At 36.9% G+C, this 24,450-nt stretch overlaps 1 protein-coding gene across 1 annotated transcript in view; it reads left to right on the top strand.

Moving 5' to 3' along the window:
• Positions 1-20,399, top strand: part of B3GALT5 (beta-1,3-galactosyltransferase 5) — a 46,824-nt gene extending 26,425 nt beyond the window's left edge. Inside the window, exons 2-4 of the mRNA XM_043996428.1 lie at positions 4,803-4,947; positions 5,146-5,314; positions 16,332-20,399. Coding sequence (XP_043852363.1) covers positions 16,332-17,288 — 957 coding nt within the window. The 5' untranslated portion in view covers positions 4,803-4,947; positions 5,146-5,314 and the 3' untranslated portion in view covers positions 17,289-20,399. The remainder of the gene's footprint in view (positions 1-4,802; positions 4,948-5,145; positions 5,315-16,331) is intronic.
• The last annotated feature ends 4,051 nt before the right edge of the window (positions 20,400-24,450 follow it).

The following is a 24,450-nucleotide window of genomic DNA, read 5'->3' as shown; positions in this document are numbered from 1 at the left end:
GTAAGCATTTAATAAGCATGTCGAATTGAATGTAATGTAAACACATATGTGTTTAAAGAATGTTTTTTTTATTTTAACTAAATAAAAACATTTATTTTCTCAATTACATGTAAAAACAATTTTTGAACATTTATTTTATATAATTTTGGGTTCCAAATTCTCTCCCTTCCTTCTCCCCTCCTTGAGAAGGCAAGCACTTTGATATAAATTATAAATGTGAAGTGATGTAAAACATTTGAAAATGTATTTTTACAGAATGTCTTTTTCCAGCCCTTTCCTTAATGGACTTTTTCTGTAGAGAATCAATATCAGAGTAAAGATGAGGAGCAGCAGAAACTTAATAGACAACAAAATCATTTATCTCTCTCTGAACAATTATGAAGTTTAATTTAATTTTAAAATGACTTTTGATTCATTTTTATTTGGAGTGTAGTATTCCAGGTGCTAATGATTCCCATCTCCATCTCCCCACCCAGTATTAGCTTCAATTTCACTCTGTCTTCCCAACTAGAAGGGCAGCTAGGTGGTGAAGTGGATAGAGGGCTGAGCCTGAAGTCAGGAAGGTTCATCTTCCTGAGTTCAAATTTAGTCTCAGCCACTTACTAGCTGTGTGACCCTGGGCAAGTCACTTAACTCTGTTTGCCTCAGTTTCCTCATCTGTAAAATGAGCTGGAGAAAGAAATGGCAAACCACTCCAGTCCCTTCACCAAGAAAACTCCAAATCAGGTTTTGAAGAGTCAGACGTGACCTTAATGACTGATTCTCCCCAACTAGAATGGAAAAAATTTGGAGGTAGAAAAGTGAGGCTTTGTAGCCAGTTGGTCTTTGGTACCTTGAATTACAGGATTTGGAACAGAAAACCAAGAAATTATTCCAGTACCTTTATCCATCTGTCATTCTTGGCAACATTTGTTAATCTTTGAAATTCTTTCTTACAATGCCATGAATCAGAATTACACAGCAATGAATGACATTAATTTACAACTCATTTCTTTAACCATTCCTTAGAGATGTGTATTTGTGAGAGTAAGAGGCTATGGATTTTATTTTCAAGTGACTAAAAGGTGGTGGTACATTTTTGATACCTTTTCCCAACCACAAGTTTAAGATTTAAAGGTTTAGCAACTTTGGTCCAGATGAAGAAGCATCATATAGCTTCCATAGCTGTAAAAAACTACTTAGGCATCTGGTGAAAGTTACTGGAGCTTTGGAGGTAGGGTAGGGTGGAGGGAAGACAGTTCTGTAATCCCAGCCTAGAGGAAGAAGGAGGAAAGGCGATTAGGGACAGCTGGTTGGGAGTAGAGAGGTGAGTACTGATTTAACACCATCCTTCCAGCCAGTGAAAGCAGCCAGTTGTTTCTTGTAATTTACACTTTGGCTTCCAGGAGAGGTGTAGGGAAAGAAAAATGGGTGCAGAAAACATTTTCCATTCAAAGTCTTAATGAAGAGAAAAGGAAATGTATAATAGGAAAATTAGGTTATACACTCATTGGGAGTACCAAGTCTTTATTTTTTTGTATGTCTAATGACTGGATATAGAGAACATAATGTTCAAGGTTTCTTTCTATCATATTTATCATTATTTTTCTTCTTTTACTCAGCACGGGGTCTTGCACTGTAAGTAATATAGTAGGTGCTTTAAAAGTGTATTTGAGGGGGCAGCTAGGTGGCACAGTGGATGAAGCACCAGCCCTGGATTCAGGAGGACCTGAGTTCAAATCTGGCTTCAGACACAACACTTACTAGCTGTGTGACCCTGGGCAAATCACTTAACCCTCATTGCCCTGCAAAAAAAAGTGTATTTGAATGAATGTTTTTATTTATTGTTATTTATTGCAACCTGTAAACACCTGTATCTTTCTCTAAATTATAAGTAGTGGAAGTTGCTATGTGAAGTGGGACTATTACTAGTTTTGTTCTGAATTTTGAATCCAGATACAACTGTTTGATTAAGTTAAGCCAATACTCCACCATTCAAAGGAAATGTCAAGAGCTGCTTAAAGAGAGTGTCTTCTAGAAAGTATACTACCAACGTATGTAAATTACTGAGAAGGTTGAGAAGATAGTTTTATAAAGGTAATGGCAGGATACTCCAGACTCAGTTTCCCTTTTGTATGATTTCCTTTCTGAACAGGAGTATTTTCTTCCTAAACTTGCTATAATGCCCTGTGAATAATGTGGAAATCTGTTGCATGATTGGATGTTACAAAGGAATCTATGAATTTTATTTGAAATCAAACAGATATAAAAGGAATATATCTGGGTATAGCTACAGTAGGTCAGTCTTGTTAAAACTGTTTCCTTCCTCCTTTCATAGTAAAATTTTCTGACCATGCAAAGAGAACTGCATATGTTTTACAATGGATCTTATTGTTACAATCATCAGACATGAACTACTATAATGGGAGTATAAAGGACCTTGTTGCTTTAATTTTACTCTTCTAAATTTGTGACTACTACTTGCCTCAACTTTCTAATTTAGGTTTATAGGAAAAATCCGTTTTTACACTTGCCATCTCCTTGCTTATTGGTTTAATAGCTATCTATTCATGTTTTAGGTCTATACAGTATCACATCTTTTCTGAATGATGTGAGGATAATACCTATCCCAAAGAGTGTCAGAATAAAGATAAAATGTGATAAAAATATAAAGCTTTTAATATTTAAAATTTTATTTATTTTATTTTGAACTTAAGAAACAAAACAAACATTTCCATAGCATAGTAGAATAAAGATGATTGTACATGAAACTGCAAATCTATTCCTTTTAAATATATAATAAATTATCATGTAACTTTCTTTTCTTTTTTCTTTCTTCCCCCTCCTTTCCCACTCTAAAGATGGCTACCATTTAGCACAAATATGTATGTGTGTATATATACACACACATATATACATACATACATGCATGTATACACACGTATGTAAAACCATGCTATAAATACTACTTCTGTTTACCAGTTTTTTCTCTTTCCTTCATACATCCTTTGTAGTTAATTTGTTTTTTTACAATAGTCAAAATGAGTTATTCACTCTAAGTTGTTTTTAGACCAATATTGTTGTTACTTTTTATAATGTTCTTTTGGTTCTGCTCATTTTGCTCTTCATTATTTCATGCAAGTCTATCCATGTTTATTAAGATTATCACACTCATCATTTTAGTAGAATACAGTAGTATTCCATCACCATCATATACCACAACTTGTTCAGCCATTCCTCAATTGATGGACGTCACTACAATGTCCATTTCTTTATAGGGAAAACTGGAAAGCAGTCTGGCGGAAACTGGGCATAGACCAATATATTACACCATTTTCCAAGATAAGATCAAAATGGATACATGACCTAGATATAAAGGGAGGTATTACAAGAAAATTTGAAGAGCATGAAATATATTACCTATCGGACTCATGGCTAGCCAAACAATTTCTGAATAAACAAGAGCTAGAGAGCAGTGTGAAGTGTAAAATTGATTTCAATTACATTAAATTAAAAAGATTTTGTATAAATAAAACAAATGTCACCAAGCTCAGAAGGAAAGCAGAAAATTTTTTGGGGGGGGAGTTTAAATTTTTAATGGATTAGTAAACTTCACTTTGGAAAAAACAAGATTGGACCATTTCCACTAGAGAACTAGGATATATGTGATTGGCTTTCAAATGTTTCTATTGGGTAAAGTAATATACTTAATAGATTAATCAGAAGTGTAGGTTTTATATTAGTCACTTTCCAATATTTGTATCTACCTTTGGAAATGCATGCCAGAAAACTTATATCAAGGTATCCAGAGAAGAAAATGATAGGACGTACAAGAATGTGGCCTGATAGGCTCATAGGTAGGTAATCTTCAACCAAAGAGGACACTATGACAAGAGAATTTCTGACTCAGGCTTCTTGCCAACACTGTTCTAAGAAAAACTCTGCCTCAGCCTCTAACTTGAGCTTCCTAATGCTATTTTCTTGAAGCAGGCAAGGCTTACATATCATTGATGTCTGCAAAATCAAGCTTGGGACATAAACTTCAGCTCCAGTTTTGGTCAGTTTATCTTCCCCTTCTATTGTTTGTTTTCTGACATGTTAACACTCGTCTTCCCTATCCCCTTTCTATAAAATTCCATTGTATGCATCCTGTGTATGCATTAAAATATAAATTTGCTGATTAGACTGGTAAGTTTTTAGTATACCTTGCACTCTGAGCACATGCTATACTGTGGTTATACTACCTCTGTATCATTGATTCAGTGATTGATAGCAATACTTGGATAATTTTTATCTCATTAAAATTACTTACTGCCTTAGAAATTCATAGTATACTAGGCCTGGAAGGAATATTAGCGATCATATAGTCCAAAAGGAATGAGGAAGCCAGGTTAAAGCTATTACAAGAAAGGGAGAACTTAAGAAAGGCCTCGGTCACCCTGGACATGGGGGTCATGATGTCATTTTATGAAAGGTGCAGGATTATATGACTTCTCTAAGGACAAGGCATCTGTTCCTACCTCATGCCAATCTGAGATTTCACCTTAACTATTTGATCCTTAACCTGCCCCCAAATGACAAATTGATCCTCTTACCTCAGGGTAAGATGTTTGCTCCTGCTAGTCAGTAGTACCAAGGTCAGGTATCTCGCCTCAGAGGAATTAATGTCTGTGACAAATTAATGCCTCCATGGGAAGGAGGAGGGCTCCCTAGTCTAGAATTTCCTTGTATCCAGACTCAAGGAAAATTTACCCAATAATGATGGACTACTTCTGGACCTAGTTCAGCTGACCATCTCTGCCCCTTCCTTATTTCTTTTTCAGGATAGAATTGCATAGCCTTGAGGTTCCTGCACTCAACATTGTAGCCTACTCTGGAGAAACAGCCCTTTTCAACTGGAAGGATTTTTTCCCTCTAAGATCATTCAGATAACTCCTTCCCAGAAGGGGTTTAGAGGACCAAGCCAAGGTATTGTTGGGAAATGCCTTTCTAACAGCATGGAGGAGGAACGGACTCGACTATGTGTTTGTCCATAAATTCAGAATATATGTTTAGGTGTAATTCATTTAATGAATCATAACAATGTTTTAAAAATGATCTTTTCTTTAAAGGGATAACAGATATGAAATTATATAAATAACACTGGCTTTTGGTTTTTCCTTCTAGTGATTGCTGAATGATCAGATGAACAGACTTCATTCTGATAACATCATAAGCTCAGAAATACTGAAAATTCCAGCCTTCGTTGGCAGTGGGAAAGTGGAATAACTTTTCTTATATTATCTCACCCAAGACTTAACTTCTAATTCCAGGGGATTATTTTGCCCAGGAAGAAGTAAGTCATTGTCATGATTAATTCCATACCTATGCAGAAGAAAGAGATTCAAAATGAAGGATTCTAACTTGCTAAGGAAGATTCTACTGGAATCAAGAAAACTAAGCAGAATATACAATTGGCTGATGAATTAGATGGGAGAGTAAAGAAGAAAAAAAAAGACAACCCCTCCTCCCCTTACCACATTTCTGAATTCACATCAGTACAGATTAATTACTCTATACCTTCCATTTACAACTGTTAACCAAATGCCCCTGTGCTATTTCCTTAGTCAGCAGTTTAATTGGAATAGATAAAAGGTAATAAAAGAAAAATAATTCATATGTAAACATAATTTGCATATTCTATTTTATCCCCAGATACAATCTGTCTTCCCAATGACAAAACCCTCATCATGCTACAGTCTGCTTTCCTCATAGTCACCTTCCTCAAGGGAGGAAGATAGTCAACTGCAAACATCAACATCTTATTTTAGATTCCCATTTCCCAATGAAAAGGATGATACAAGCAAGGATGATAAAAGTCATAAGCAGTTTAGATGTAGAATAACTGGTGATAACTAGTTTAGACTGTAGTGATTCTATTGATCACAGGTACATGGACAAAAAGGACAGCAAGATGAAGTTATGAACATAGTTCAGTGAAAATAGCACTGACTTTGTAGTTAGAGGCTGTGGAGCCCCAAGAATGTTAATGCTTAGTAGTTGCAATTTCACTGTGCTTTGGTCTATCTAGCCTTGACACTGTAGCACTTAAAACTGCCACAAAAGCTAAGACCCACAGTGAACTGTTTGAATATTATAAATCTAACACTGACAATTGCAAGAGGACAGGCTTGATTGAAGTGCCATTTTGTCCCTTTTAAGGCTCTCTTTACCCCTTAACACCTAACTTCTCTCTCTCTCTCTCTCTCTCTCTCTCTCTCTCTCTCTCTCTCTCTCTCTCTCTCTCTCTTTCTCTCTTTTTGGTGAAGCAATTGGGGTTAAGTGACTTGCCCAGGGTCACACAGCTAGTAAGTGTTAAGTGTCTGAGGCCGGATTTGAACTCAGGTCCTCCTGACTCCAGGGTGGGTGCTCTATTCGCTGCACCACCTAGCTGTCCCAACCTAACCTCTCTTAATTTTTTAACCATTGAAAGACTATGCTTGTGCATTCTCTGCCACACTGCCTGCAATTCCTTTAATCCAAGTTTATGCCAAGGAGACCTCACCCATTGCCTTTCTCCTATTCAACTTGATCCAATTTGAAAGTGAGGCCATCCCCTGTCCCTCTAATTTATACAGCATGGCCCAGTATAGAGATCACTGAGCTTAGAGTGATAATATGGATTTGAATTCTGGATTTGCATTTTTCTATGTGGCCTAAGGCAAGTCACTTAAACTTCTCTGAGCTTCACTGAGAATAATAATAATGCCTGCTAGCTTGCCTCAAAACATTTTTGCAAGCTTCAAATGAGTCATTATCACCATCTCAGTCATCTGTATTTTTTTTTTTGATCCTCTTCTTGCATCCAATATAAAGCAATCATTTTTATTGTTTAGATATATATCAGTCTCAGCACGTTCTAGGCTTTAGGGTTCCTGATACAATTTTATCAGACCATGGTACTTTAAAAAAAAAATTCCCCTCAGCTACTTATCCATGCTTCTTTCTTCTATGCCTATCTAAACAGTCTGATTGTGTATATACATCCCTGTAATACACATTGCTTTTTTTAGGCAGTTTTTTCTTCCTCTCCCCATTAGAATCATCCCTGTTCTTAAGAATTTCATATTTGGTTCATTAGATCTAATCTTTCTTTTCACTGAGCCCTTTGAAATGTCCTTTCCTCATTTTTAGGATGGATAACAAATTATGCCCGGCTTTGCTCCCTTTTTCTATCATGCTTCTAAGGAACAATTGCTCCTGAGGTTTCCATTGTTTCTACTTCAGTAATCAGGTTCTCCTCATTGGTAAGAATTGCATCTAAAATAACTGCTTCCCTTGACATTTCCTCTATCTTTTGAAGGTGTCACAAATTTATCAATTTTTCTGCTCTCAGCAGAAGGATTTATAGATATTTGAAGTTCCCTTTTACTACATCAGGCTTTGAAACTAGATTTGCCACCTGCTTGCGACCTTATCCAATCAGTTCTTCAGTCTAGTTGTACTGTAGAATATTCTTATGATAATATTATGTCTGTTTGTACCTCCATTGACTCTTCCTCAAATGCTCAACAATCCATGTTTATTGGGGCAGCTAGGTGGCACAGTAAATAGAGTACCAGCCCTGGAGTCAGGAGGACCTGAGTTCAAATCCAGCCTCAGGCACTTGACACTAGCTGTTGACTAGGGGCAAGTCACTTAACCCTGCCTCACGCACACAAAAACCACTACCATCAACAACAACAAAATCAAAACAAAAAGGAAAAAAACAAACACCCCCTCATCCCCCAAAACAAACAACCAACAACTCCCACCCCATCCATGTTTCTCACCTGGATTTCCTCACATTAGTATATATTCTTTTTTTTTTTTTCAGGGCAGTGAGGGTTAAGTGACTTGCTCAGAGTCACACAGCTAGTAAGTGTCAAGTGTCTGAGGCTAGATTTGAATTTAGGTCCTCCTGAATCCAGGGCTGGTGCTTTATCCACTGTGCCTCCTAGCTGCCCATATATATATATTTATATATACATGTGTGTGAGTATATAATACATGTATATATATATATGTGTGTGTTTATGTATATATATACATATACACATATTCTTAATATATAATGATATTTCACCACATTCCTTTTAACTTTTTCTTTGAAAAAATCTCAGTGATGCCTTTAAAGTCAAATTTCATTGAATTATAATCTTGATTTCACTTTTTTGGTACCTGTACATTGCACATACCAATATGAAACTATGGGTTATATTGCTAGCTCTCTTCATAAATGTAGTCTTATGAATGACTATTTTTTCATTTCTTATGTTTTTCCCTTTGTTATAAACAATACTGTCTGTGGTTCCAAACTTAACTAGATTTATGTGCTTAACTTCTCTTTTCAGTTTAAAGGCCTTTTGATTAGATGCTTGAGACTCCAGGAAAATGGGCTTTTACTGGTCTTTGTTAGGTTTACAACCCTGACAAAGAGCCTATAATTCCCAGTAACACTAGATGTCACTGTGGAGTTAGGAGTCTGTGTTCTCCCTTTACCTCCCAAATAGAAATGAGGTAAGGTCAGAATCCTCACAGACCACTATCTCTACATACTTGGTTAGCTCTGACACAGTATGGACCCCTGTAGTCCCTCCTCTTTCCCCACTCCCTTCGTGTCCTCCAGGTTCTGGTGAAGGGGAAATGCCTAGGCTCAGGGACCTACAGCTATGTTCTCCTAATGAGCTACACTATGTGGTTACCATAATAATGGTCATTTAAGTTCCTTTAGTCATTTAAGGAAGTCATTAGCCAAGCCTATGAGGAATCTCCTCTATAGCTCATGATAGCTTTAAGTGGTCTTGCTGACCACCAAATCAGGAAGTGAGGTTGTAGCCTATATATTCTGTGAAATATAAAGCCCTCAGAGCTGCAGTCTCTCACTCTGCAGAGGTGTTCAGGGACATACTCTTGTCATGGCTTAAAATAAATTATCGTAAAAGTGAGGTTCAATTTTGTGCCTGAAGGAATCAAACATACAAATGTCATTTGATACACTAAGAGAGTAGTTTAAAAGGGAAACAGGACACTTTGGGTTTAAGTCTCTTCCTTCTAGGTGGGTAGGTGGGGAGAGAAGGAAGAAACAGTAAGAGATAGAAGATGGCCCTTAGCCATATGGGTTCAAAGCCTAAGCAGGGTAGTGGTGATCCATTTCCATGCTTGTCTCTTATTCATGGTTTCTGCTGTTGCATTTGCTTGTGGTGAACTCTGGGAGGGCCCAAGTGCTTTCCACTCATATCTGCTGCCACCTCTCAGCTCTACTTACACCAATTTGTCTCTTTCTTTTCCTCTGCTCCTCCTTTTGCTGCTACACCTAGTGTTTCTTCCTTTCTATATCCTTATAGGCTTGTTCCCAACTCTACCTCTGTTCACATTTTCTAATCATTCTTTAAGGCCTCAAATTACATATCAGAATCCTCATGGAAAAAGAAGAATCCATATTTTTACCAAGAAGGCTGTTACATTGTTCCATGAGGTTTGTAATTTTGTAGTCCCTTGCAAAATCAGCTATAGTACATTTGATCTATGGAATAATATCAAATATCAAAAGAGAATAAAAATGATTGAGCCATTTTCCCAAGTAAGCATATTAGGGTTCCATGAATAACAAACATACATCAATAATACATGTAACAGACATAGTATAACACAAAGCATCAGGCCTTCTTGATTCTAGGTCCAGTGGTCTATTCACTGTGCCACAGAGACTCTACAAAACTGGCACCGGTCAACTGAAAGTTTCAGGCCGTTTTTCTCCTGTCAACTGAACACTTTCATTAGTCTTTCCTCATGTTAGTCCCCAAAGGACTCTTCTTCCTTATTTTCCCTAAGACAATGATGAGATCTAAAGTATATTGACGCTTGCAGGTGGTTTGTATCTCCAACTAATTTTCCCATCAGTCTTTGGAACACTTTACAAAGGTATCCTTGAGATATGTCATGAATTTTCTATGACCACCCACTTTGGGTATATGTTCAAACAGGAAAAATCCATATATACAGATGGAAGCAGTCTTCTTTTTTTTATTACCTCTTTTATAGGAATTTGGTAATAACCACCATACAATTCCAGTACAGAACCCCCTAGCTAACTAATAACAGGTAATTCAAGACATATTTGATTCTTGGTGTAATGTATTGGGCTACTATGCTGTTGTTTAAGGTTTGGTAATTATATATTCATAACTTTACATTTGGACTATTGGACTCTGCTCCAATAGTGCCATTCACCAATAGATTCTCTGAAGCTATCCAACACAGAGGAATTTTTCTGGATCTTTTTTGAAATGGCTGAGTCAGTGAGCTAGATATTGTAAACTACTCCCTGGGAACATCCTATGTTCCACTCACGAAAACACTTCTGTCCTCTTGCTAACTTTCTGCCACAACAGTTCCTTCTACCTCTCTGCTATTGGTTTTTATCAAGGTCAAATTTCTCTGATTCTGCTTCTGAAGAGCCAGGGCTCTTATAGTGTTTATAATCACTACTTTATTCTGTAAGCTTTGGAAAATAAAAATATCTAGATGTTGAGTCCTAGATTGTTGCTGCCAGTATTTTGTTAGTATCTGATTTTTTTTCCAATGAAAATGATGCCCCATTGACACATCAGATCTAGAATGCCCATTGTTTTGTTTATATCAGCATTATCTTTAGGGAATGTCAAAGTCACTTTGGTGTATCCCAGGTACAAGTAGTTTTTATTAGTCCTTCAGAACCAAAGCATTTAAGAAGCTATGCAGATTTTACCTGCAAATGTTTATAAGATAATGATTATAACATGATAGTTATTTGTAATCTATATTTTCAATTTTCACAGCCCCCTCCACATGGTGTATTATGGGAGATGCCCATTAGGTATTGTTAATAATGTCTGGTCCCACTTCTTTTTCTTGAAACTGAGCCTGTGCCCAGAAGCTTTTATATCACCAAAATTAGTGTCTCCTCTGATGTGAATCCAATCTACATATGACTGTCTTCATCACAGTTGTAGCAGAAGGTGGCTCTGACTTTCTGGTTTTCTGCCAATGACAGGATTTGTGTACCAGCCTGTCATTGCTTTGTTCCAATGATTTTTGAAGGAGACCATTGCTGTCCATGGTATTATACTTCAGAACTTTTGAGCTTCTTCATTAGGCTCTACATTCTTAGTGTGATTATGATGTTAGCATTGCCTTGTGTTCTTAGATCTTCTTCTTTTTTGCAGGGCAATGAGGGTTAATTGACTTACCCATGGTCACACAGCTAGTAAGTGTCAAGTGTCTGAGGCTGAATTTGAACTCAGGTCCTCCTGAATCCAGGGCCAGTGCTTTATCCCCTGTGCCATCTAGCTGCCCCATTTAGATCTTCTTTTAGTCTGTTTCTGAAGGATTGGGGTGTTTCTGAAGCATTTATATATGCAGCTTCACAGTAAAAATACTTCTGAATATCTCTAGGTCTATTTTCCAACTAGGGCACTGAGTATGTCAATTTTTCCAAATTACATAGATTCCATGTAAAGTATCAGCTTTGCAATTGTGTTCTTGTTAATTCTCTTTATCAGGCTCTTGAATACTCTATTCAACCCGACCCCACTCCACTCCCCAGACTCCCCTACCCCGACAATTGCTATACTTTTATTTTCACATTAATTATAAATTTAGTTGATTTCTCCCCTCTGTGCTGAAATACTCAAATATACAATAAGCCCCAACATGCTTTTCATGTTTCTGCAAACAAGTTGTCAACACCCTTCCCCAAAATCTCTAAGTATTTTTATTAATGCTCTCCAACAGCCTGTCCCTCTATTCATGTTTCCTGGAAAAGCATGAGTCCTCTCTTGAGAAGCTTCCTAATTTGGGCCAATAGTGATTCTTTGCTATTATATATGTATGTATGTATGCATATCTAGCTGTATACACATAATTTCCTACACCTGAAATGTATATCTATCTATATATGCATAATTTCATATACATGAAAATATGTATGTATACAGATAGATATACATACATATATATGTGTATGTATGTATGTGTATATATATATATATATTATATGTGTTTATATATATAAAATTTCTCCATGCTTATCTTCAGGTGATGCTTTACTTTTCTGCTTCATTCAGTGGAACTATTCTTCCTCTCATGTTCAGGTGGGGTATCTTTGTATGACTCAGGGGTTTGTATGACTCCATAAAAGAGGGGTACTAAAAACTTACCATTATGACCTTTTCTGAGGTAAGTGAGCCATCTTCTATGGATATAGAAACTTAAGTTTGGATCATTTCCCTAATGCCACAATCTATATAGAGAGTCAATATCTTTAGAGGAGGGGAAGGGGAAGAAATAAGCATTTAGGAAGAGATAGAAAGAGAAATTCCATTTAAAACAAGTGCTGACAGTACAAAATATTGAGGAGTCTCATGCACTCAGGAATCATATTGAACACAATTATAAAACACTTCATACAAATAAAGACAAGTCTAAACAATTGGAGAAATATTAAGTGCTCATGAGTAGATTGAGCCAACATATTAAAATTTCCAATGCTCCCTAAATTAATTTACTTATTCTGTTCCATACAAATCAAACTATCAAATAATTATTTTATAGTTAGAAAAAATAATGATAAAATTTGCCTGGAAGAGCAAAAGGTCAACAATATCAAGAGAATCAATGAAAAAATGTGAAGAAAGAGGGCCAAACAGTACCAAATCTCAAACTATACCACAAAGTAATCATCATCAAAAAAAAATCTGACACTGGATAAGAAAAAGAATGGAATCTGTTAAGTATACAATATGCAGAAGTATATGACCACAGTAATCTAGTCTTTGATAACCTAAAGATCCCAAGTTTAGGAGCAAAAGCTTACTATTTGACAAAAACTATTGGAGAAAACTGGAAAGCAATCTGGCAGGAACTAAGCATAAATGAACATCTCAGACTGAGATAAGGTCAAAATGGGTACATGATTTAGACATAAAAGGTGATATCATAATCAAGTTAGGAAAGCATGAAAAAAAATTACCTGTCAGATGTATGGATAAGGGTCTGCCCTATTTTTATGATCAAACATAGAGAGAATCACAGGAAGTAAAATGGATAATTTTGATTACATTAAATTAAAAAAAAAGTTTTTGCACAAACAAACCCAATGCAGCCAAGATTAGAAGGAAAGCAGGGAAAACTTGTTGTAAAATGTTTTTTTCTCACTCAAATTCAATAGATACAACACTAGAATGAAAATTCAATATACAATAATTCTCAGAATTGGTCAACATTATAATACATGTCTAGTGTCAAGTTGTAAAAAATGAATTAACACATTAAAATGCAAATAAAGAATAGAAAATTTAAAATATAAAATGATCCTTTAATGTTGTGGCTAAGTCATCCTTTTGATTGTGGCTTTCAGGTAGACCAATGATTCTTAAATTATCTCTCTTGGATTTATTTTCCAGGTTAGTTGCTTTTCCAATAAGGTATTTTACATTTTCTTCTGTTTTTTTTTCATTTTGTTTGATTGATTCTTGATGTCTCATAGAGTCATTAGCTTTCACTTGCCCAATTCTAATTTTTAAGAAATCATTTTCCTCAGTTAGTTTCTGTACTCCTTTTCCATTTGGCCAATTCTACTTTTTAAGGATTTGTTTTCTTTTTCCAAGTTATTAACTCTTTTTTTCATGGTTTTCTTGCATCACTCTCACCCCTCCTCTCTCAATTTTTCTTCTATCTCTCTTATTTGATTTTTAAACTCTTTTTTGAGCTCTTCCATGAAGTTCTTTCTGGGCTTGAGACTAATTCCCATTTTCCTTGGGGCTTTGGCATAGGTGTTTTGAAATTGTCTTCTTCTGAGTTTGTGTCTTGATCTTCCCTATCATTATCAATTTATATTGTCAGATTCTTTTGTTGTTTTCTTTTCATTTTCTCCAGCCTTTCCCCTTACTCTTAAATTTGAGCTCTGCTCTTGGAATGGAATGTGCCAAGGGATGCAGGTCCTGACTGCCTGATGATACACTGGTGTTGCCCTAAAGACCCACAGAGGACCCTTGTATCTGGTGATGTACTGAGAGGATGATGTGAGGAGGCAAGACTGGTGCTGCTGGAGACTATAGGGGTCTGGCAGCTTACCTGATTGTGTGCTAAGGCATGTGGTGTGTGTGTGTGGGGTGTCCCTGCACTGGCATTTGCCTATGTGCTAAGGCACCATGGGAATCCCTGTGCTAGTATCTGCCAGTTTGCCCTCTACAGAGAATGTAGGGGGTCCTGGTGCTGGCATCTGCCTGTTCATGCTAAACTGGGGTTCAGGACCTCCTGCTGGTTTGTTGAAGCAGAGCCTGCTGCTGCCTTGCTGGGATGCTTCCTGTCCTGGACTGCACTCCCCTTTTACCTGAGTGAGACAGATATTTCCTGCCAACCTTCCAAGTTTCTCGGTCTAAAAGATTGTGTTACCCCATCTTTTTAATGGTTCTGCCTTTCCATGATTTGTTTTGGGGCACTATGTTATAGCTGTTTGGAGGTGAATATGGGAGACTTAAGGTTATTTTCTGCTTACTCTGACATCTTGGTTCCTGGAAGTGCCAGGACATGATTTCCCACTTGCTTCATCCTCTTCGTCCCAATCAGAAAGAGGGGTGGGCATGATATCCTTATAGATATCTTGGTATTGCATTGGCTTAGAATAGGTCCTCACTCTCAACATTTCTTTCAAAACTACCCTCTGATTCTGAACATTCTGATTTTGGTTTTATTTAAAGTGATCAGTCATACAAAATACCATTTGCTACATTTAGGAAGTGGCATAACAGGCATATAGGACACTTTAAGTTTAAGTCTCTTCCCTTCAGATAGGCCTTAGAGCCAAGAGAGAATATATGAAAAGACAAAAATACCTTCAGCTTCAAGAGCTGACCATTGAGGGAGAAAGGAACACATTCCTGTGCTTATCTCAGAAACCTTTCAGTACAAAAACCAAACTGGTATAGGAGAGAGGCATAGGGTCATACTTAATCTCTGGTAAGATCCAAACATTCAGTATTTTTCTCTTCCTTTTCTAGGTCACATTTTTCTTTACCCTCCAACCTCCTCTCCTGGGAGAGAATTATGCTCTGACTCTTTAAAACCTTCAGTGGCTAGGTGCTAAAATCAGAAAGACCTGAGTTAAAATATGGTCTCAGACACTAGTTGTGTGACCTTGGACAAGACACTTAATTCTACCTTAGTTTTCTTGAGTGTAAAATGTGTATAACAACCTTCCCAGAGTTGTTGTGAGGATAAAATGAGATATTTGAAAAGCAGTTTGTAAACATTAAAGCATTGTTGTGATTTAAATTAAGGTAAACTGAGGCACAAAGCTCTGAGCCTGATCAATCTATTACTGAAGCACAAATTTACCAATAAATAGGATCTTAGCTTCCTCAGAAAAGCTAAGACCAGTGGGTGAGGCAAGTTAGCCTTATTTATAGTTTTTTTCTGGGAAGCACAGAATAAAAAACAGGTCTTCATAGGTGGGGAACAAGTTATGATTGGTTACAAAGCCTAAAGAAAACAGTGTGATTGGTAGTATCATACACGTCAGGGGACAATATAATTGGTGGAAATTAGGAATGTGGGACTAGTAACAACCTCTCCATGTTGTTAGGGAAGGCTGATTGATTTATGGGACCCATCTGCATGCTGCAGGGCTTATTAGGGGAACAGAGATAACAGATTTCATAGTACCCACCTGTACCTTGCCAGGCCTGTTAGCAAGATAACAGATATACCTTAATTTTGCATGGGTATTCAAGACTCATTAGTAAGATAACAGGTCTCTCTTTGTGCATGAGCAGTAAGATGTGTAGAGATATATATTTTTTAAATTAAGGTGATTTATGGGAAAACTTAGCTCAGAGTAGAAGGCTGAACTTCTGAATCCACAAACTTCTTAACAAAGAGACAAATAAATGGACTTAGGTAGTTATACAAAATACAGAATAAAATGAACTACAATTAGAATTATTTACAAAAATAGAATTGATTAAGAAAGGGAATCAATTTGATTTTCTTAGCACCATATACAGTAAATGCTAGCTACAATGATGTTGCTGCTGCACTTTTTTCTACTTTGAAAGCTGGTTTCATTCTCCCTGATAACCTTGAGAGTAGAAATGCCTTCCTTAAGCTCCATCATTTTCTGCTTATACCAATATTAAGTAACAGAGGCAGGATTCAAATTCAGGCTCATCAAGTCTCTGCATCCAATGTTTTTTCCCCCCAAATGCACCATATTGCATAAATGTCAAATATTTTTATTATTGTCCCAAAAGAGGTAGTGTTGGGGTCTAATAATTTGATTTTATTTCTTTCAGATGGTCTACCAGAAGATTAAGATGATACATGTTTTCATTATTATTCTTGTGGTTTCTTGTTTACTTTTTATCATATCTAAGATGAGTTCAACAGAAATCTGCACCTTTTGCATAAGAAAAGAAGGCACACTAGTTTTCAAGAAACATGGTGGGACCTTTCTTCAGCTCCCAGATATAGACTGCAGAGAGAATCCTCCATTTTTGGTTGTAATGGTGACTTCATCCCACAATCAGATTAAAGCACGGATGGCTATCCGTGAAACCTGGGGAAGAAAAAGAAGTATAAAAGGTAAACGTATAATGACATACTTTCTGCTAGGAATCACAAATTCAAAAGCTGATGATGTGGTGACACAAGAAAGCCAGAAATACAGAGATATTATCCAGAAAGACTTTTTAGATGTCTATTTCAATTTGACTCTTAAAACAATGATGGGAATAGAATGGGTTCACCAATTTTGTCCTCAATCTGGCTTTGTGATGAAGACCGATTCTGACATGTTTGTAAATGTCTACTATCTAACTGAACTCCTTATGAAGAAAAACAGAACAACCAGGTTTTTTACTGGTTTTATAAAGATGAATGAATCTCCAATTAGAAAAATATTTAATAAGTGGTATGTAAGTCAATATGAATACCCATGGGAAAAATATCCACCTTTTTGTTCTGGAACAGGTTATGTTTTTTCTAGTGACATTGCAAGTAAGGTTTATAATGTTTCAGAAAAGGTCCCTTTTATTAAACTGGAGGATGTTTTCATGGGACTCTGCCTAGCAGAACTCAAAATCAATCTAGAAGAACTACATTCAGAACAGACCTTTTTCCCAGATCGTCTCAAGTTTTCTACCTGTCGCTTTAAGAAAATTGTGACCTGCCATTTTGTCAAACCAGCAGAACTGCTGATATATTGGAAAGCTTTGGAGAGATCCTTAAATGAAAAGTGTCCAGCTGTTTGAAATGATAGTAATGACACACCAGGACAAATATCAGACACTCTGCAATGACATTTTGGAAGGAGAAGCACATTTTTGAATGGCATTGCTGAGAATCACAACCTATCGGCATTAGGGAGGGAGAAGAGGACAGAGCAATGTTCCTTAGTGTTCTGAACAAAGAACTAAAAATTTAAAACCTAAATTGTAATCCTGAAATGATTTATACATTCTACTTTGAGCCCCCTCAAAATGAAAATAACCAAATAACAGATTATTGGGCACCTATAATATTTCTCTACCTCCAACCCATCCTAGCATCCCTTGATGTTTATATTCTATCTGATGCACAAAGACAGATGTACCCAATCCCTTCATTAAGATCTGGCTAGATAAGCAAGGAAGCCTACTGTTCTCTGTTTAGTATTCAGTGCTTCATTGAGATGAATCATATCTCAATTCAGCCCTAGACAACACTCAGTTCTAAATTGGAGCCAGCACTTATTTGGACCTTATTTTCAAAGCCCCAAATGATAACACACTGGGTATGTAGAACATTCTATTGTACTACTGAATCTCAGAGCTTTAGTTTGTCTCTGAGCTATTCTGCCATTGAAATTCAATTCTAGGGGGCAACTAGGTGGCACGGTGGATAAAGCACTGGCCCTGCATTCAGGAGGACCTGAGTTCAAATCTGACCTCAGATACTTGACACTTACTAGCTGTGTGACCCTGGCCAAGTCACTTAACCCTCATTACCCCGCAAAAATATTAAATTCTATATGTCATTGATTGTTCATTTAATATAGAAGAAACAGGGGCAGCTAGGTTTTGCAGCAGATAGAGCACCAGCCATGGAGTCAGGAGGATCTGAGTTCAAAACCGGCTTCAGACACTTAACACTTACTAGCTGTGTGACCCTAGGCAAGTCACTTAACCCTAATTGTCTCACAAAAAACCAAACCAAACCAAAACAAAACAAAAAATATAGAAGAAGCACTGTTGGGAATGCAAGGGCTCAGGTACTCATCCCTTCCTATCTCAGCTGTGTGAACCAGTTTAGTCTTGTAGCCTCCCTCTAAGTAAGAGGGTCAGAATCCCCACTGTCACACTCATTTACTTGCTAACAGCCCACACCCCATGATCTGAGTGATGATACTAATTTTAATGAAAGTTTTGACTTGTGTTTGTATCCTTTCATTCAGGGATGGGGCAGGTGGTTGTTTTCTACACAGTAAGAAGAATGCTAAGCATAAAAAGAAATTAATGCATGCATCAACAGAATGATTAGAATTTAGTAATTTAACTAAGAAGTATTGATATAATCATTTGAGAAGTGAATATTATGACACGCAAGAATATAAAGCAATTGTGCAATTCCAATAATTTCACCTCAGCACATCCCCTGCCATGAGCTACTGCTGCTTTGAGGACACTGAAGCACCTTTTGCAAAGCTTCTCAAGACCTCTGGGTCATTTGAAACTTACAAAGTTCTAGTCTTTGTCTAGACATAGGATAGTCCTTCATGTAAGATGAGGAAGAAATAAACACAAAGAATGTTTTGTGCTCATGGCTGCAAGGAAGCTGGGTCAGAGATAGGACACCTGGCTCTTAGTATGCAGCTCTAGGTACTCTTCACACTTAATAGTTAGAAAGAAAGAAAAAATGAAACGTCGCTGTAGCTTGCTTTTTTATATCCGGAGTCATCAGTTCTCCTGGCTCAGCAACCAATTTAGGAGATTACAATCATATAGTGCAAATTCTGCATGATTCGAAGTATGCCCCACCTAAGTTTCTGTGTGGTGGGTTGGAACCAGGTGTTCTCTACCCTGCTGTGCATGCTCCAAGGAATGGCTTCTTTTGGTCAGTTTACCCATATTATGTTTAGGTAAAATGAGATGAGCTACAGTATTTTTAAAATTTTCACACTTAAAAAAACTTAAGGTACAAACATTAGGGTACAAGCATATGCATTGCAGGATTCTTAATGCATGAATTAGTTTTTACTAACATAATATTCCTTTATCGACATCTACTATGGGCCAACCATTTAAAAGTTTCAGAGACTCAGCTTTTTGGGTCGGTCTAGCTAGATTGATAAGAAATTCCTGAACTTTAAGGTTTTGAGTTTTCTCTGTCATTTTTTTTTTTCCGAATGGAGGTCTGAATCTACCTTTTTCTCAGGGATCTGGTGAAAATGAGGTAATTTTTTTTGCAAAGGGCTTCAAGCTTTTGGGAAGCATGCCTTACATAATGCAAATTAATAGTTTGTTACTATTATTTATTATTCTCACCAGACTTTAATGGGTGATTATTATAAAGCATCTCAGAAGTGTAGAGTACTGAATATCATTATACATCTGAAATGACATGAAATCAGTCTTTTTCCCGAACTTGAGATCATCTTATATTTGATACAAAATGGTCATAACAGTTCACATGAAGGTTTCAACAGTTCCATTTTACAAAGCTAATCTTTCTTGAATAGACTTTTAAAAACGTTTTTCCTTGTTTTGAAGCTGCAGCATACATTTCATTCAATTAAATAACTATTTATTGTGTCTATTATGTGGAAAGCATTATACTTGATACTAAATACACAAAGAGGAAAAAGACGTAGCCTCTGCCTTTAAGGAGCTTACAATAAAAAGAGAGAAGAAATAAGCCATGAACACAAATAATTGTAATACAAGGTAGAACACAATATGAGAAAGGAGAGGTCAACACAAGGTTCAAAGGGAACTTTGAGGAGGTAGAGATTACTTTTGACTGCAGGGTGGGGAGGGGAAGTCTTCATGGAAGAAGTGACCTTCAAATATGAGAAGTGTCTAAATATGTAAAGTTGAGGAAGGAGTCTATGAGAGAGAACTTCCTATGAGAGAAAACTTGCATAAATATGTAAAAATGGTAAAGGAATAATTCAGCTTGGCTGGAATGTACCATCAGATACATGAAGTCAGAGAAGAGTCCAGTTTGGAAAAAGTTGGTAGAATAACTTCTTACTATATCACAGGTTTGAATGTCTATGATTCTATTCATTTTTGACTAGTATCCATAACTGAGCCAGATCTATATTTCACTAAGTGTGAAATGTGGTATGAATACATCATGATTAATCATTAGTCAAGTATCAATTCTCAGTGGTGGGGATGGGTTTTCACTGATTCATACATGTTCCTGGATGGACTTCTGGCCCCTACCTCAGATATACTCGTTCCTGCTTTATAACTAATTTTCTGGGCATACAAGCACAAGCCCAGGCTCATGCTTGACGGAGAACAGGTCCTAAAGATGAGTTATCATCTCTTACTTCCTGGTTATACCTACCTTAAATATCTGACCTCCTGGCTTTCCTAAGCTTTCATAGACCCCCGGGGTGTCATTTCTGGCTTCTGCTCATGCTTCCCATAAGACAGGACCCTGGAACAAAGTACCTCCCACTTGTATGTACGTTCTGAGAACACAATAATACTGCCTACCAGGAGACTAGTCAGTCTCTGTGCCATGACATTGAGGGATCTTCATGAACATTCTAATCACCTGCCTTCAATGAACAAAACATCTCCTTACTTACTGATATTTTGCCTGAACTCATGTATTACAATTACATCTCATGTAATTGCCTGAACTCATGTATTACAATTACATCTCATTAATATTGTATATCCAAGTCCTGAAGAATAAACCACCTTCCCCAGCCCTTACTGTCTGCTTCCTCTTTCAAACTCCACTAGTGTCTAGATCTTCCTGCCCCTTACATAGTTTACTCTGCTATTTTTTTTTTGTGGTGCCATGAGGGTTAAGTGACTTGCCCAGGGTCACACAGCTAGTAAGTGTCAAGTGTCTGAGGTCAGATTTGAACTCAGGACCTCCTGACTCCAGGGCTGGTGCTTAATCCACTGTGCCACCTAGCTGCCCCCTATAGTTTACTCTGAAACTCCATAAATGACAGACTCCCTTTCATGTTAAACCTCTTCCTTTCTTACTCCTTCCATCTAATAGCAGCCATTAAGACCTAATTCCTTGCAAATAATACTGAATCCATGGACATGCATTTAGCTCCAGTCATGCTTTTTCTCTCCACCACCAATGCCCTGTAAGGTTAATAGTGTTGACCACCCTTTCCTCCCAGATAACTCTCTCCTTTCTTGGATTTCAGGACAATATGCCTGGTTTCCCCTCTAGCTGTCTGACTATTCCTTTTGTGTTTCTTTTGCTGGCTCTTCATCCTTATCAAGCACACTATAAGTGTATTCTAAAACTCTGTCCTGGGACCCCATTTCTTTTCTATTATTTTTCTCTCGATTCTGTCATCAGCTTTCCTGGGTTCAATTATCATCTCTACAATATTATTCTTAGATCTACATATCAATTCCTACTCTATATCATCAGTTCCAGTCCCTCATCATTAGCCACCTAATGGACTTTTCAAATTGAATGTCCTATAGACATCTCAAACGCAACAATATGTCCAAAACATAACTCATTATCTTACTGTCATCACCCTAGTTCAGGCACTCAAAACTTCATTCATACTTGTACTACTGCAATAGCTTCTTAATTTGTTTTACTGCCCCAAGTCTCTCCCCACTTTAATTCATTCTCTGCCCAGCTGTCAAATTGAATTTCCTAAAGCATATTTTAACCATGTCAACCCTCCCCTCCCTTGTATCTCATTCATATAGGATACAAAATAGAGATGGAAGATGCTCCAATGGATCCTTGTTACTTCCAGGATCAAATATAAGGTCCTCCAGTATCTAAAACTCTTCATGACCTGGCCATTTTCTATTTCTCTAATCATCACCTAATTTCATGAACTCTAAGGTCCACCCATGATGGCTTACATGTTGTTTCTTCTGGAACATTACTATACCTTTCTCCTTATACTCATCTTCCATGGCTATAATAATCTCCCTACTTACCACTGCTTCTTAGAATCTTTTTTTTTTTTTTTTTGTGGGGCAATGGGGGTTAAGTGACTTGCCCAGGGTCACACAGCTAGTAAGTGTTAAGTGTCTGAGGCCGGATTTGAACTCAGGTACTCCTGAATCCAGGGCCCGTGCTTTAACCACTGCGCCATCTAGCTGCCCCCTGCTTCTTAGAATCTTTACCCTCTCTCAAGACTTAGATTGAGCTGAACCTTTCTCAGGTAGCCTTTCTTATGCATTTAGATGCTAAATCCTTCCCCTCTTAGTTTACCTTTCATTTTACATATTATTTGTTTATTTTAGTCTCCCCCATTATAATTTAAGCTCCTTGAAGATAGAGACTGTTTTCACTTCTTGTTTGTAATCCCAGTGCTTTAACATAATACTTTGTCCATAGTATGTTCTTAAATGTTTATTCATTGATTATTTCTTCTACTGTTTATTAGTGTTCATAAATGGGGCAGCAGACTAGAATATGATTGTTCTGCATGCCTATGGAGTAAAGTAGAGTTAACTGGTCTTTATAGAGCTTAAACTCATGGCAATAATGCCAACAGTTAGAAATGTGTGTATTCATTAGCCACCTGAGCTAATTAGCCACGAGGACCACATAAGTAGAGATGTACTTCACTTTACAGAATACATATGTTCTTTAAGTTTTCTACAGATCAAATTACCTTTTCTCCTGTTGGTTTTTTACATAATTGGAGATGGAGAAAATATTTCATGCTATAACAGAATTTTAGAGCTAGAAGAGATCTAGGAGAATCTAGTTTAATTCTTTACATGATAAGAGTTAAACTTATCCAAGTCACACTGGTAGTGGCAGGGTCAGGATGAGAATACAAGGTTCCTGAATGAGTAAAAACTAACCTATGGATAGGACATATAATGTATTGTGCCTCTAACAGCAGGAATATATAAAATCGTATATTTAGGAAAAAAGTAATATTTTTCTTATGCTCAACATAAGTCATAACATGACCACTTTAGTTAATTCATACACATATTTAAATTATGAGCCATTCTCCAATACATGAGTGGTCAAAGCACAAGTGACAAGATTTATTCTTCAAAGGAAGAAATACAAATATTAACTATCTGAAAAAGTTAAAAATTATAAATAATCAGGCAAATACAAATTAAAATAACCTTGACATATTGTCTCATAGTCAAAGTAACTGAGATTGGAAAAATCATTGTTGTATGGGATTATAAGAATCCTATTGGAACTGTCAAAGGCTTGAGCCTTTGAATGATTTATCATTCTGGAAAACAATTTGGAATTATGCAAGGAAAGTTATTAAATTGTTCATAAACCTTCAATCATTTTTGGGACTATATCCCAAGAAGGTTATTGACTATAAGGAAGGACATATGTAAAAAACAAACAAATAAAACTTCATAACATAATTATTTGTATAACCCTACATCAGAGATGGGAGATACTTTCCTGGGAGTCCACTGATTGCTGAGGTTATGGGGGTGGGGGAATGGAGAGAAAGGGTGAAGAGGGATAACACCTGGGTTAATTCACAAAGAAATCAGTAGAAGAAAGAGGAAGCTGTGACTCAGGTGTGAACATTCAGATCACTTCCATCTTGAGGCCTTATGGACTTTTGTAGAGTCAAGCAGCTGGCTGCCCCTACTCATTGTACTCCCACACCCCTTTCCTCTTTGATTTCTGTTCATTCCTTCCCCACTGCTTAGCATTGTATAAAATATATTAGCATCTGCTAACCTTCCTTGTGTGTTTGTTATTTGGGCTATAAAAATTGGAACTTGTCTGAAAAAATACACCATCCAGATTTATCATCCAATTAAGATTATGATAGTTGTTATCTATCAACATCCCTTTCTCCCCAAAATTCTCCCTCCTTTTTTGTTTAGTTCAGTGCCAGTGTCACAGTATTCCTCTCTGGTTCTAATTCATAACCATCTAGCTTTATATCTCTTTTCCTCTTGTCAGCTAAAACTCCTCGAGAAAGCTGATTATACTAGGTGCCTTCAATTTTTCTCTTCTCACTCATAAACCATTAGCAGTTTAGTTTCAGACTTTATCATTCAACTGAAACAGCTGTCTATAACATTACCAAAGATCTTTTCATTGTAAATCTAATGGACTTTTCTCAATCCTCATCCTTATTGATTTCTCTGTAGCCTTTGCTGCTCTCGCCCTTCTCCTACATGCTCTCTGCTCTTTAGGTTATTGTGACACTACTCCCTCCTGCTTCTTTTTGACCAGTTCTTGGGC

This window comes from Dromiciops gliroides, chromosome 3, assembly GCF_019393635.1.
Source record: "Dromiciops gliroides isolate mDroGli1 chromosome 3, mDroGli1.pri, whole genome shotgun sequence".
NCBI lineage: Eukaryota > Metazoa > Chordata > Mammalia > Microbiotheria > Microbiotheriidae > Dromiciops > Dromiciops gliroides.
This window is presented reverse-complemented; position numbering and strand designations above follow the sequence as displayed.